At 39.5% G+C, this 15,966-nt stretch overlaps 1 protein-coding gene across 5 annotated transcripts in view; it reads right to left on the bottom strand.

The window, feature by feature from the left end:
* The window catches only part of LOC121290535 (protein downstream neighbor of son homolog), a 54,415-nt gene that overhangs the window by 26,563 nt on the left and 11,886 nt on the right, over positions 1 to 15,966 (bottom strand). For all 5 annotated transcript variants that reach the window (XR_005945822.1, XR_005945823.1, XR_005945824.1 and 2 more), the window contains exons 5-9: positions 15,139 to 15,317; positions 14,621 to 14,747; positions 9,988 to 10,092; positions 7,934 to 8,132; positions 4,963 to 5,175 (exon numbers count right to left, since the gene is read on the bottom strand). Coding sequence is in view for 2 of the 5 variants with exons in the window: in XM_041211020.1 (XP_041066954.1) it covers positions 4,963 to 5,175; positions 7,934 to 8,132; positions 9,988 to 10,092; positions 14,621 to 14,747; positions 15,139 to 15,317 (823 nt within the window). In the remaining 3 variants the exon portion in view is untranslated. The remainder of the gene's footprint in view (positions 1 to 4,962; positions 5,176 to 7,933; positions 8,133 to 9,987; positions 10,093 to 14,620; positions 14,748 to 15,138; positions 15,318 to 15,966) is intronic.

Raw genomic sequence — 15,966 nt, 5'->3', positions numbered from 1 at the left:
TTTCCCCCACTCCATTTTCTAGCTCCTTCAGATTAACTGCAGCATTGTGGCTACTTTACCGTGGCATTTATTATTAAATAGTGGCTTCGGACACTAGGTCATTCAACCTGCTACTACTTGCTCTGCTGGTTTCAGGACAGCATGGTCTATAGCCAACCATATAGTAGGCTGTTCTGCACATTACCAAGTCTAATGAGACAGGATTAATTAATGGCCTCATAGTAAAGAAGTTCCTAGGTGACAGTGATCATAATATGAATTAGTTTCGCATTCAATTTGAGGGAGAGAAAAGTGGATCTGAAATTAGCATTTTAAACTTAAATAAGGTTAAATTAAGGCTTTGAGGACAGAGCTGGCTAAATTGAACTGGGAAATTAAGTTAAGGTAGGTCACTAAGAGCTACAGTGGAAGAAATTTATGGAGATATTTCATAACACTCAGCAAACATACATTTTGATGAGAAAGACTCTATGAAAAGGATGCATCATTTGTGGCTAAGGAGGTTAAAGATAATATCAAATTGAAAGAAAAGGCGTACTATTCCATGAAGATTAATGGCAGGTCAGAAGATTGGACAGAATATAAAAACCAGCAAAGAATGGCTTACAAAATGAGAATGAGAGAAAACTAACTAAAATATAAAAAGAGATAATAAGAGTTTCTACAGATATTTAAAAAGGGGAAGAGTAACTAAAACGAGCGTTGGTCTCCAGAGAGTGTGTTTGGGTAATTAATAATGGGAAATAAGGAAATGGCAGATGCATTGAATAGATATCTTATGTCTGTCTTCACCATAGAAGACACAAATAACATCCCAGGAATAATTGTAAACCAAGAGATGAAAGGGAGAGAGGAATGTAAAACAATTACAGTCACCAGTGAAAGGGGACTGAGTATTATTAGAACTAAAAGCTGACAAATCCCCAGGTGTTGGTGGACTACATCCTAGGGTCTTAAAAGAAGTGCTGCTGACAGTAGGTGCACTGGTTTTAATTTTCCAAAATTCATAGATTCTGGAAAGGTCCCATCAGATTGGAAAATAGCAAATATAACTCCTCTATTCAAGAAAAGGAAGAAACAGAAAGCAGGAAACTATAGTTAGCCCAACATCCGTCATAGGGAAAATACTAGAATCTATTACTGAGGCGGCTTTAGCAGGGCACTTAGAAAATCTTAATGCAATTAGGCAGAGTCAACATGGTCTTGTGAAAGGGGAATCAGGCATGACTAATTTATTAGAGCTCTTTGAGGAACTAACAAGCAAAGTTAATAAAGGGGGACCTGTAGATGTGGTGTACTTGGATTTCCAAAAGGCATTTAACAAGGGGCCACATCAAAGGTTACTACACAAAATAAGAGCTCATGGTGCAGGGAATAAAATATTAGCAAGGACAGAGGACTGGTCAGTTAACAGGGAACAGAGAATAAGGATAAATGGGTCATTTTCAGGTTGGCAAGATGTAACTAGGGGAGTGCCAGAGGGATCAGCGCTGGGGCCTCAACTATTTACAATCTATATCAATGACTTGGATGAAAGGACCGAATGTATGGTTGCTAGATTTGTTGATGACACAAAAATAGGTAGGAGGGCAAACTGATGAGGACATAAAGGAGCCTGCAAAGGGACATAGATAGGTTAAGTGAGCGGGCAAAAATTTGGCAGATGCAGTATAATGTGGGAAAACGTGAACTTGTGCACTTTGGCAGGAAGAATACAAAAACAGCATATTATTTAAATGGTGAGAGATTGCAGAACTCTGTGGTACAGAGGGATCTGAGGGTCCTGGAACATGAATCACAAATAGTTAGCAGGCACAGCATGTGATTAGAAAGGCTAAAGGGATGTTGTCGTTTATTGCAAGGGGAATGGAAAATAAAAGTAGGGAAGTTTTGCCACAGTTGTACAGGGCATTGGTGAGACCACATCTGAAGTATTGTGTACAGTTTTGATCTCCTTATCTAAGAAAGGGTATAACTGCATTAGAAACAGTACAGAGGAGGTTTACTTGATTGATTCCTGGGCTGAAGGGGTTGTCCTAGGAGGACAGGTTGTGTCTATATCCATTAGAGTTTAGAAGAATGCGAGGTGATCTTATTGAAACATATAAGGTCCTGATCAGTCTTGACAAGATGGATGCTGAAAAGATCACAGAATCTTAACAGAACAGGAGGCCATTCAGCCCATCATGTCTGAACCGGCTCTCCAAATGAGTATTATGACCTAGTGTCATTGCCCTGCCTTTTCCATACATCCCTGCACATTGTTTCTATTCAAATAATCATCTAATGCCTCTTGAATGCCTCAATTGAACCTCCCTCCACCACACTTCCAGGCAGGGCATTCAGACCCAAACCACTCATCGTGTGAAAAAGTTTTTTCTCATGTCAAATTTGCCTCTTTTGCAAATCACTTTAAATCTGTGCCCTCTCGTTCTTAATCCTTTTACAAGCGGGAACAGCTTCTCTCTATCTACTCTGTCCAGCCCCTCATGATTTTGAACACCTCTATTAAATTTCCTCTTAGCTGCCTTCTCTCCAAGGAGAACAGTCCCAACCTCTCCAATTTATCCTCATAGTTGAAGCTTCTCATCCCTGGAACCATTCCTGTGAACCCCTTCTGCATTCTCTCCAACGTGTTCACATTTTCCTATAATGTGGCGCCCAGAATTGTGCAGAATACTCCAACTGAGGTCTACTGATTGTCTTATATAAATTCAGCATAGCCTCCCTGCTCTTGTACTCTATGCCCCTATTAATACAGCCCAGGATAGGATATGCTTTATTAACTGCTCTCTCCACCTGTCCTGCCACCTTCAATGATCTATGCACATATACACCCACCCAGGTCTTTCTGTTCCTGCACCCTTCAAAATTTCACTCCTTATTTTATATTGTCTGTCCATGTTCTTTCTACCAAAATGCACCACTCCACACTTCTCCACACTGAACTTCATCTGTCCACTCCACCAACTGGTGTATGTCCTCTTGAAGTTCCATACTGTCCTCCTTGCAGTTCACAACATTTCCAAGCTTCGTAACATCCACAAACGTTGAAATTGTCCCTTGCGCATCAAGATCTAGATCATTAATATATATCAGGGAAAGCAAGGGTCCCAATGCTGACCCCTGGGGAACTCCACTACAAACCTTCCTCCAGCCTGAAAAATATCCATTGACCATTACTCTCTGCTTCCTATTTTTCAGCCAATTCTGCAACCACGTTGCCACTGTCCCTTTTATTCCATGAACAATAACTTTTCTCACCAGTCTGTTGTGTGACACTGTATCAAATGCTTTTTGAAAGTCCATGTACACCACATCAACAGCATTATCCTCATTGATCTTTTCTGTTACCCCTTCAAAAAACACTCCAGCAATGGGACGTTTCCTCTTTTGAAAGAGACTAGAACCAGGGGACAGAGTTTAAAAATAAGGGGTATCCCAATTAAGACTGAGATGAGGGGATTTTTTTTTCCTCTCGGAGGGTTGTTAATCCGTGAAATTCTCTTCCCCACAGATCAGTGGAGCCTAGCTCATAGAATATGTACAAGGCTGAGTTAGATAGATTTTTGACAGACAAGAGAGTCAAAGGTTATGGGAGGCAGACAGGAAGGTGGAGTTGAGACTACAACTGGATCAACCACGATCTTATCAAATGGCGGAGCAGGCTTGAGGGGCCGTGTGTCCTAGTCCTACTGTTAATTCCTATGTTCACATGTACTCTTTTTCCACCCACAAACCTGATTTTTTGTATATCTATCGCAACTTGTTCAATTATTGTTTTTTCTTCCTGTTTCTTCTCTGCATCAGAATAAAGGACAGAACTTGCATTTATATAGCATCTTTCTTGATCAAGAAGTTCCAAAATGCTTTATAGCCAATGAAATACTTCTGAAGTATAATCACTGTTATAATGTACAAAATGCAACAGCCAATTTAAGGTCCCAAAAACAGCAATGAGATATCGACCAGATATATTCACTTATATCATTTGAGGAATGAATATTAACCAGGACAGTGGGGAGTCCTTTCCTGCACTTCCTTAAAATAGTGCCCCGAGATCTTTTACGTGCAGCTAAGAGTGCAAATGTTGGTTAACGTCTCACCTGAAAGACAATACTTCCAACACAAAAATTAGGAATAGGCTATTTGGCCCCTCGAGCCTGCTCCATCCTTCAATAAGATCATGATTGATCCAGTTTGACCTCACTTCCACTTTCCTGTCTGCTCCCCATAACCCTGGACTCCCTTGTCTAGCAAAAATCTATAACTCAGCCTTGAATATATTCAATGATACAGCCGCCACTGCTCTGTGGGGAAGGGAATTCTACAGACTAACAACCCTCAGAGAAAAATAAATCTCTACATCTCAGTCTTAAATGGGATACCTGTAACTTTTAAACTGTGTCCCCCAGTTCTAGACTCCCCCACAAGGGGAAACATCCTCTCAGCATCCACTCTGTCAAGTCCCCTCAGGATCTTCTCTGTTTCAATAAGATCACCTCTCATTCTTCTAAACTCTAATGGGTATAGGCCCTGCCAGTTCAACCTTTCCTCATAAGCTAATTCCTTCATCCCAGGAATCAGTCAAGCGAACCTTCTCCGAACTGCTCCTATTGCTATTCTTTCTTAAGTAAGGAGACCAAAACTGTACACAGTACTCCAGATGCGGTCTCACTAAGGCGCTAGCATGGCACTCTAAGTATTGCATTGGAATTTTAGCTTAGATTTTGTTCTTAAATCCACAATATTCTGACTCATATGCTTGAGTACTGTGTCACAACTAATGGGTAAGTTTAGTATTGGATAGTGCAGCCTAAGCTTTAAAATAGCTATATATTTTTTCCTTTGAGATGCTGTCTGCCTAAAGAACTTCAGAAACCTATCCATTCAGAAAAGTGAAAATACTTCATTTTTCAAAAGCTACAGTCTCTTTAAAGATGAAAAACTTCAGTCCCTTACCTTGTTTTCATGTTGCTCCATTTTGAGAGCTACATTAAACACAGAAGTTGGTTCATGTGTGAGAAAGCTGGCTGTGAATCTTCCTTTCTGTGCCGACTTCAACATTAGTGTCAGAGAGTGGAGGGAGTGAGGCATGATGGGACCAGTGATCTCAAGACTGTGGGATTCCATCATCCCAGAGTGATTCTGTGTCCTAACATTAATGCTTCGGGCCTGAATAAATAATGCAAAATTAAGTATTAAAAAATACTATAGTATTCACTTCTCCCCTACGAGCAATGGTTAATGCAGGCTGGACAGTAGATTTCACCAAAGGAAAAACACAGAGCAAGAAATTAGGCTCATTAGCTCAGTTTTTTTGACTGTGGCTAGAGAGTCAAGGGTTATGGGAAGCAAAGGGAGTACACTTAGAGGTCCAAAATGGCACATTCAAGGCAAAAATCACACCAGATGCCACATTAGTGCAAGTGCTTGTGCTCAAGCAGTGAGATTTTGCCTTAAGTAGGCACAGACTGGTCATGTGATTAAACAATGCACAAAGTTGATTTGACACCAGCTGTAGCATTTTGGAACTCAGCACTCCAGCCAACACCCCGTCAAACACACACAGCTGAAGAAGCCTACACCAACCCTCCACTTTTCCCCAACAAGCAGTACATAAAAGGGATCAATTTCTTCTAGGTTAGTTGCTACTGATTTTCTACAATTTTACTAGTGTTTCAAGTTGCAAAAATCATCAGGGAATGGTGAGGCAGGACTTTGTACTAGCTTCAAGGCTTCTGCACAAACTAACTGTGGGCAGATTTGGGTGCACTAGTAGACATTTCTCTTGGACTACGGCATGATTTATGAACCGAGGGCATGAAGAGCAGGAGCTTACTGGAAGATGAAGAGGTGGAAAAGTGGAGGTGGCTGGCTCTTAGCAGGAGGCCATATTCACTGAGGGTGGGCATATTCACTATGGGGGCAATTCTACCTGAACTTCAGTGAGGAACAGAGTGTGAGACATTGGCTTCAATAAGGATATTCTCGATGAAATACACTTTCTGCTGCAGCAACAACTGCAGCCCCAGAGCATGGCAAGTACAGCATTGCCAATGACTGAGAAGGTGACCATGGTGATGAGCTTTTATGCATTTGACTCATTCCAGACTGAAATTATTTGCACACACTTATTTCCATACACTTGTAGTTTGCCATCCATTGTTTTGTAAGGGGTAGGGGTAGTAGGGGTTCACTGAAGCTCTTTATTCAGAGAGCGCTAATTTCATTTCATTCTCTCTTGCCAGAGAGAAGCAGGTGGAATGAGATTTAGTACGTTTCTCCACGGTGCAGGATGCCATTGACTACACACAAATCATTCAGCAGGTGCTGCACGTCATTGCAAGTTAATTGAGCATCACAACACCCTGCCCTTTTTGGAGGCGATCCAATTTTTAAATACTAATTCTTGGGATATGGGCATCATTGGTAAGGCCAGCATTTGTTGCCCATCCCCAATTTTCCTAGATTTGAGTGGCTTGCTAGGCTATTTCAGGAGGCAATTAAGAGTCAACCACATTGCAGTGGGTCTGCAGACCAAGTAAGGATGGTAGATTTCCTTCCCTAAAGGATATACCAGATGGGCTTTTACAACAATTGGCAATGGTTTCATGGTCACTATTATCGAGACTGGCTTTCAGTTCCAGATTTATTAACTGAATTTAAATTTCACCAGCTGCCATTGTGGGATTTGAACCTATGCATTAGCCTAGGCCTCTGGATTACTAGTCCAATGACATTACCACTACACCACATCAGCCCCATTTAGCCCCAACGCCTCACTTCATCCTACGCTTCCAGATTACTTCTAGCTAAGAGAGATGATTTTATCTCAGAAGTTTGAACAGACTGTACTAAAATAAATAAGCTATCTCATGAAGACCAAATATTCTTCCAGCAGCTGAGTGATAGATTTCATAGGTACGTCAAAGGTATGCACCAACTGATCTGCCCCAAATAGACACTTATTTTAGGATCCAGCTATGCCACCTAAAGTCCAGTGCAAACCACCCTCTGAAATTGACTTTATAACAGCTATTGCAGGCAGATCTCCTGCTTCTGCTCACTACTAACCTCCACATCACCAAATGAGTTGGAAATCCTACGTCAATATCGTAGAAACATGATTTATTCTGAGAACACCAATGGAATGAGCAACTGAGTTGGATTTTCAACGCTAAAAACTAAATCAATAAATTTTAAGGCGATGTGCTGATGCTTTATTGGAAAAACGTTGTTTAAATATTCACACTCACCTCATGCACTCAAAACCATTCCACCCAAAGGATATTTATGTTGGATCCCAGAATGGACAGAACCTCACCTCTTAACTAGATTTCAGGCACTGCTCCAGCCTGACACTCAGCAACCCTGTCACCAACTATTTTATCTGAGTTTCTTAACAATGACTGCCAAAGTAGTAACAGCACCATGCATTAAAAACACAAATTGTCTAAGCTACAAAATAACAATAATTAAGAATTTCAGCTGGACTATTTAATTGGATTTTGACAGTTACAGAATGCTGCAGGGAATATTATATATGAATCTTCAGAATTTTTGTACCTTTCTAAAAAAAATCTAAGACATGTACTATTGAAGGGAATTTAGCTGCATGGGTAGAGGAATTGCCTAGGACAAGCACAAAACAACAGTAAATGGATAATTTTACTCACAAATTGGCAAGATTATAGGTGGTGGCATAGGACCCATTTTGATAAATTATTTGGGCATAGATATGAGGGGACAGTATTGAAGATGCTCAAGAAAATGTAATTTTTTTACGCAAATCAGGCTGCACGAAAGAAATGAAGTAAAAAAAATACACAAATTTTAAAAAAAACCTGACATAATCAAATGGAACCACAAGATTTACTTTATTACACCCCCCTAATTGAAAACACAAAATTTCCATACACTTTAGTCCTACCTTTAATGTCTGCATAGTAGCTCCTCTGAATGCAACAGGTGCCAAGAGAGTAGGTGGAAGCCCTGCCTGGGGTCCAGATCCAGCTACAATACTCTTATTGTTTATCAGGAAGTTCAACAAAGTGAATGTGTGAAGGCCCTTCACCAGTGCAGCTGATTCAGGCTTATGGTCCATACGGACCACATTGTGCTCCTTACGACTGAATTTTAGCATGAAGGAAAACCCATTATAACTCCTCTCTAGTGCGGTCTTTAAGCAAAATTCTACAATTAATTTCAGTGGGAATTTGTAACAACTTAAATTTCACCAAAAGAAATTCCCTGCACAAACTACAGTATAATTGCTTTTGAAAGCTGTTGCTCAAAAGGCACTCCCCAAGTGAAATATGACGACAATAAAAAGAGAGAATGTTGGAAATACTCTGTAGGTCTGGCAGCATCTGTGGCAAGAAACAATTAATATTTTGAGTTGATAACCTATCATCAGAAATGTGTAAAGTTACAGATGTAACAGATTTTAAGCAAGTGAAAGGGGAAAGATGGGAAAAAGAATAAGAATAAAGTCTTTCATATGATGGAAGGTAGGAGAGATTAAATGACAAAAGAGTTGATACTGCAAGACCAAAGGGAACATGGGACAAGTTAAAAGATGTCTTGTAGAAATGTGAATACTAGAAATCATGAACAGCTGCCATCTAAAAGCTAGCAAAGAAAAAAAACTAAAAGGAAAAGGAAACAAAATAGAAGAAGTTACAATCTATAATTGTTGAACTCAGTGTTGAGCCTGGAAGGCTGTAAAGTATCTAGTTGAAAGATGAGGTACTGTTTCTCAAGCTTGTGCTGAGTTTTACTGAAACACTTCAGGAGGCTGAAAACAGAAAAGTCAGAGTGGGAGCAAGGTGGAGAATTAAAACGACAGGTAACCAGAGGCTCGGGATCACAGTTGCAGATTGAACATAATGTAGAGATCATCTATCCTGAACAGTGAATACTGTTAACTAAATTTAAAATACTCCTGGAAGGAGTATTTGGGGCCTAACACAATGAGAATGGAGGATGTAAAAGGGCAGGTGTTGCACCTCCTGCGCTTGCAGGGAATAAAGTGATGTTGGAAAGGTATGGGGGTGACTGAGGAGTGGATCAGGTATCGCTAATGGAACAGTCCCTTTGGAATGCTAACCAGGGAAGATTATGCAAGTCCCCCCACTACCCACCTTTCCCATCCACCACCTAAACTTTGGTTAATTTGTTATTTTCCACATTTCTTCTCCAACTTCCTACCCTCTTCTCTCTCCCCCTATGTTCTTTGGAGTTTAGAAGAATGAGAGGTGATCTTACTGAAACATTTCTAATGGGGCTTGACAGGGTAAATGCTGAGAGGATGTGGGGAAAGCTAGAATTAGGGGGTACAGTTTCAAAATAAGGGGTCTCCCCATTTAAGAGAGAGATGTGGTGGAATTTCTTCTCTCAGCATGTGCTTAGTTTTTGGAATTCTCTTTCTCAGTGAGCATTGAAGTCTGGGTCATTGAATATATTCAAAGATGAATGAAGATAGATTTTTGATTGACAAGGGAGTCAAGGGTTATAGAGGACAGGTAGAAAAGTGGAGTTGAGGCTACGATCAGATCAGCCATGATCTTACTGAATGGAGGAGGAGGCTTGAAGGGCCAAACGGCCTACTTCTATGCTCTTACGTACTTCCAATCATCACGATGATAGAAGGAATAATTGAGTGTTATCTAGTGGCACGTAATCAAATGACTCACCAATAACCTGCATGTTGATGCTTAGTTTAGGTTCCATCAGGCCTACTGGCTCCAGATCACATTTACCTTGGCCCAAATATGGACAAAAGAGGGAAAAGCTTCAATAGTACGTCTTTTTTTCAGCAATACTCAGGTTCTGTACTACCAAACGACTATATGTGTTCTGTTTGCAAAATCATTTAAGAAAATGGTGAAAATGAAAACTCCAATTCTGTGCCAACTTCTCCTCACCAAAAGCATGTCCGTTTCACTTCTTCATCCACCACAAAATCTGGGTTTAAAAGGATACAGTTTAATGGACACGGAATCAGGCTTCTTAATTTTGTCCTGTACTCCCATCTCCTTGAGCCAGGAAAACCCTCCATCATCATCATCACTACTACCAGCTTGTTCTCTACATTAAAATGAAAAAAAAAATGTGCGCCAGTTAATCCTTCATGACTGCAGAGACATATTCATTGAAAAACATTTAAAAAACTGATTAACGGTCATTCAAGGCCTCCTAACTGCTTCAAATTATCAAAATTATAAATAAGCTTTCTTATATGATAGAATTAACAACCTTCAACATTTATTGTTTTTTTCAGTTTTCAATTTGGTATGTTACAACATATACAAACATTAGCATATTAATGAAACACATCTATTTGCAACAAATGGTTGCAACTGTGTCTGGATTTCCTATTTGCAGTTCTAATGAAAGGTCACAACTTGAAATGTTAACTGTTTCTCACCACTTTTTCCAAATGTTGCCTCAGTTCTAGTCATTTTGATATATTTTTTAAAAAAATAGAATATCTAATACTGAACAATCTACAATAATATGCCCTTTTTTTGTCTGTCCAGATTGTTTTGACCGGTCAGCTTAAGGGGTGCATTTGTTGATTTAGGATCTTCCTCCTTTATTCCAGCTGGCCGTGAATGTTGAAATTGTGCTGCAATAGAGCACACGCTTTCAGCTGGTAATTAAGAATAGCTGTCCCCAATTGGGCTTCATTACTAGAGTATAAAAAGGTGTTCACAATGGGCTGGCGGTTGAGAGAAAGTGGAAGAGTTTGTGTATTTACTTTGTAGTCTTGGAAATAAATCTGTCCTAAGGTAAAGGCTGGCTTGAGACTCATTCTTTCCTGAGCAAACAAATAGTGGATATAACATGATAGTAGAGGATGGACATTGAGCTCTGGTAATTGGTTGTTGAAAAAGAAACATACTACTCTTGGCAACCTCAGGTACAGAACAGATGCAAAATTGTAAACTTTGATTATCTACCATTTTTTTTGGAGGTGGAATCATATCATCAATGGGAAAATGAAGTTGAAATGTGGACCCTGGAAGCAGCAAGGTATGGCCTTGGTGTTGTCATTTCCAGCAAAACATAAGATTAGGTGTAAGGTAATTTTGAATTGGATGTGAATGACTTGGACACTGAAGAAAGATTAACCCTTCTATTACAGTTTTTGGATAAGTTTTACAAAAATGATTTGTAGGAAGTGTATGAAGTATGATAGAGTTAAGAAAACAGATGATCAGTCCATAGAGGAGTATATTATAGACTTTGATAAGTGGTATAAGAGACTGAAAAAAGTTTAATCTTAAAATCCCAGAGTCTGTATTGGCTTTCAAGTTACTGGACTGTGCACATTTCTCATGTTAATAGGCCTTTGGTTTTGATGGGGGTTCAATTTCACAGAAAAGACTTGTTCTTAGACCAAACAGCCGCTACCTTAAAATTTTTTAGAAAAGCCGTTATTTCCAGCTGCTTTCCTATCAAACACAGACAACACTGCTGTACAGAAAAGGATGGAAACTCCATGGTTACTGAAGTTCAAGACTGTACTGAAATCTGTTTGTAACATTTTGACAAAGTCTGATAGGTGGTCTGATAGGTGGTTGCACTTGTAACCAAGAATTGAGACAAAGCGGGTCTGGGATGGTGATCATAAGTGTGTTATTGTTATGATTCCAAATATCATTATGCAATGAATTGCCTGCAGCAAAAGAATAGTGTCTTTGAAATAACCCACTAAGCAGATACCTCCAACACTGAGAATAGGATGATGAAGGAAACTGCAATGAAGTAATTATTGGTCAATGCAAATTTGAGTCCGGTGTCAGCAGATGACTAAGCACCATGTGCATCTCATACTCTCATAAACTTTGTGGGGCAGACCCAGCGAGATTAGATGTGATAGATCAGGAGTTAGATATTGGTAGAAAGTCCGATTGGGAAAAAATAGCCCTTTCATGTTTATCACAGGATGGGTGCCCAAAATGGATTCCGGGGTATTGTACCGTCCAGAAGGACTGGATAACTGGAGGGATGCAACAGTGGTGGGATGGGCAGTAAAATCTACTGGAAAATTTAAGAATTGGCTGAATGTCCAGGAGGATGGACTGGGAGAGTTGAGTACAAGAATGGAAAATAAGGAAGCAAAGCTCAAGTTATAGTAATGGGTCGGGTGATGAGTCCCAGGCGAGGACACATTCATAGGGTATACAGGGAGTCTAACAGTAGGAGCTTGGAAAGACTTCAATAGGCAAGTAGGGGTTGCAGCCTGACTAGACAACAGAGTGGTGAATGCTGAACTATTACACCAAAAGAGCAGAAGCAGGAATTCCCATGACCGAGAGGTTTTTATAATGGCTAACAAGTTAGGGAATAAAGCTAAACATAAGGAATAGGATAGTTGGAGGGTGTTTGGTAGTTTTCAGGGGTCCCAAATGGGGGTCATCCAGCATTATCACAAAATAGTATGGGTCTGAGGTTACTTTACACCAGCAATCTTATTTGGAGAAGGTTAACCCCACCACAGTCAGGCAGGCTAGGTCCGTACAAATATGCAGATGCTTTGAGGGACGAGAGGGAGCAGCTGTGAAGTCTAGATAGATTGGTTGGGCATACTGACAGGGCTGGATGCAAGCTTTGATGATCTTGAACTGAGTGCTATAATGAAACATCCCAAGGTCTAGGACATCTTATGGGTGAACAAAACATTACAAGATAAGTTAAAGATGGAGAAATGTGTATGAAGTTTCCAACTTTAGGCAGTACCAAGAACAGAAAATTGAATGTGTTCGGTGACACCTCTTTGGCAAACTTTGATGGATTTTCAAGCAGGTTTCATAATATTTCTTGAGTGAAAATGGGAAGTGTTGTCCCTTGGCTTGGAAAGGCAAGGAAGTAAGATGAGTAGTAAAGAACATCCTGGCTGCAGAGAGTCTCGCGCTAGTCAGGTGATTGACGTAACGTTTTTTAGATTTAAAAGAAATGCCAGGGTAAATGTCCCAGTACAATGTTATGTTGACAATCTATCCCTTTGGGATAATTTACACTCCGCAGGGAGTATGAGTGAAAAAAGGATTACTAATTGAGACCGCAAGTCTGCAACAAATGGAGTAGTTTGATGCAAGCCACCAGTTTTATCAGATTATTTCAGCAAAAGGATGGTTTGTAGTGAAAAAAATTGTTGGGGGTATTTGAGGGCCAACTCGGGATGTAACTGTTGAAAATGTGACATTTTCTGTCTTCAATTTCTACTTTTTTTATCTGAAAAGAAAATGCACTTTTTGCATGAAGAGAATCTGTTAATGTTGAAATTGTGCTGCAATAAATGTCATGCTTTAAATAGGTAATTAAGAATAGTTGTCCCCAACTTGGGAGGCATTCATTACTAGGGTATAAAAAGATGTTCACACTAGGTAACGGAAGAGTCTGTATTTACTCTGCAGTTTTGAAAATAAACCTGTCTTAAGGTACAGGCTGGCTTCATTCATTCTTTCCTGAGCATATGATTATTGGATCAAAAATTGTTACATTCAATACAATAAGGTGTGTGTCTGTGGTGGATTTATTTAGTGGATGGTGCTCGGGTTAGTTTGTGGTGTCATTTAACTGGGATGCGAGTATTGAAAATCAAGTCTTTTATTTTAGCAAGATGAGATGCATGACAATTTTTTTACTCACTCACTCTTTCTGGAGTGAATTGTAGCCTGAGATCATTGCACTCAGCAGAAAATACATCACTGCCCCATAATATGCTTTTAGTCTTGGGAAATTTCTATGTACTATTGATGAAATACATTTCAAAGAATGTTTAACATTTAAATTAAGTGCAGGTACAATGGCTTTATGCAGAAAATCTGATTTAAAAAAAAGGCAGATGAATGTGAAGATACGCATGCGGAGGCTGGTAGGATGCATTTAGCTTTTGGAGGTGAGTGGTGAAATGAATTCTTTATTTTTTTAGCAAGATGAGATGCATGAAAATTTGTACAAATGTTGTTTCAGGAAGTCGTTACTACTAACTGCAGTTTCTTTAACCCAATTTGAGATGAGTGATGTCCTGCTTGGCTATCCATGATTGGTGGTGGCAGCAGGGTTGATGGAGGAAAAAAAGAACACAACAAGAACATACAAACTATCTTGGCTGGAGGGAGCAATTGGGTGGGAGAGATGGGACATGGCTTTAGAAGGGCCAGGGAGCAGGGGTGGAAGGAAAGCATGGAAGCTAAGAAAATATTCTCAATGGGACTTTCATACTTTATGATAAACAAGTCACAAGGCTAGACTTTTGACAAAATTTGTATTTATATTCCTAGGCCTATATTTAAACATAGGCAGCTTAACGTGGCTTTCTCCAGAGTGAGACGTTTTGATTCAGTTAAAGATTTTGGTGAAAGAATAACCAGAAATCCTGTATTTAAAAAAAAGTCCTGTGGCAATAAAAGATACTAATTACACCATAAACGTTTTACAAGGTCTATGCTAGTATGCCTAGTTCATAGATGGTAATTAGAACTGTGATTTTAAAATTAGACTTTTTTGTTTGAATAACTACCTGCGGCAATCAAATTAAAAGAGATGTACAGGATATATACCCATAGTGTTTTTCCACATCAACGTAGCCATAAGGAAGACTTACTTATGAATGTCTGAGCTTGCTTCCTGTGTTTCAAAACCTAGAGTGTCTCTTTCCACATCTGCAGTTTCGTTTACTTTTTTCTTTCCATTTTTACCATCTTCCAGCAAGGGCAAGGAAAATGTGATCCCTATGTAAAGGTAACAATGTCATCAGCTAGTAAGCACCATCTTATAGCCATGAGCAACAGGGTATCCACAACGGGTGCCAATGTTGCTGTTTTCACTGAATGATCACTCACTGTATCATAACATGACTGGAATATCAGCAAGTTTCAACTGGATCATAAAGCCATTTGAATGAAGGGGGCAGAAAAAGAAAAGCAATGATACAGTGCCAAAATAATCTCAGCTATGAACATTTTTGAATATTTTTGCACAATGTACCTTACAAAAGATTTGTTACAATAAAACTCAACAGATCACGAATCAACCCGAGTATCAACCATGGGTATATAAAGTTTTAAAATGTGTTCTCCCAAAACAACAGTTTTACACATATATGATGAGATATGATCTTACCTTCATTTTTCATAGCTTCTCTAAGGCCCCTTGTTGTAGGGGAAATAACAGCCGTCAGCACACCACTCCCTGCTACTCCAGGTGCCCGGAACAGGACAGTGAATTGATATGTGCAGAAGTAGAAAAAGGGGCAAAGCTTGGCTCGTAGTAAGTTATATAATGAACTAAAGCTGAGTGACCTGGGGAAATTGAAGAAAAAGGTGGTCATTTACAACTAATTAAATTCATTTTTCTCTCCTCATAATCGTCTCTTTGTTCCTTCTGTAGACACTGACCAATACTAAATTTTGATTCTGCTAGGAATTGGATTACTACACTACCTTCCAAGTGCAAGCTTAGACATTCAACTTGCAAGCATGCACATTGTAGTTGTGGTTGGGTCAGCAGTGAGGAAATATAGACTTTGCACTTATTTAGATAACTTCACATACCCTCTGGGAACATCAAAGCATTTTCTAATGAATACATTACATTTTAGTGCTGCAATGCAGTGAAATACAGCAGCTAGACTGTACAAAAATCTTACATGCAACAAATTAACAAAAGGGCTTGATAATCTGTTTCCTTGGTGTTGAAAGTGGAATGCTGACCAGGACAAGAGAACTTCCCTAGCTTCTTTGAGCCGTGGAATCTTTTATGCCCACCTTAAACAGGCTGACAAGATGTGACTGTAAAACCTCATCTAAAAAACATCATACAAAAATACTGCATCTCTTCAGTACTGCAGGTGACCCCAATGATGAGACACACTCAGAATTTTACAATCGAGAAAGCCATTTGATCAATTCTTCCTTTTTGTGTAAGATGACTGAGTAACAGTCCTTTCAT

The sequence above is a fragment of the Carcharodon carcharias genome, chromosome 18, assembly GCF_017639515.1.
Source record: "Carcharodon carcharias isolate sCarCar2 chromosome 18, sCarCar2.pri, whole genome shotgun sequence".
NCBI classification, from domain to species: domain Eukaryota; kingdom Metazoa; phylum Chordata; class Chondrichthyes; order Lamniformes; family Lamnidae; genus Carcharodon; species Carcharodon carcharias.
This window is presented reverse-complemented; position numbering and strand designations above follow the sequence as displayed.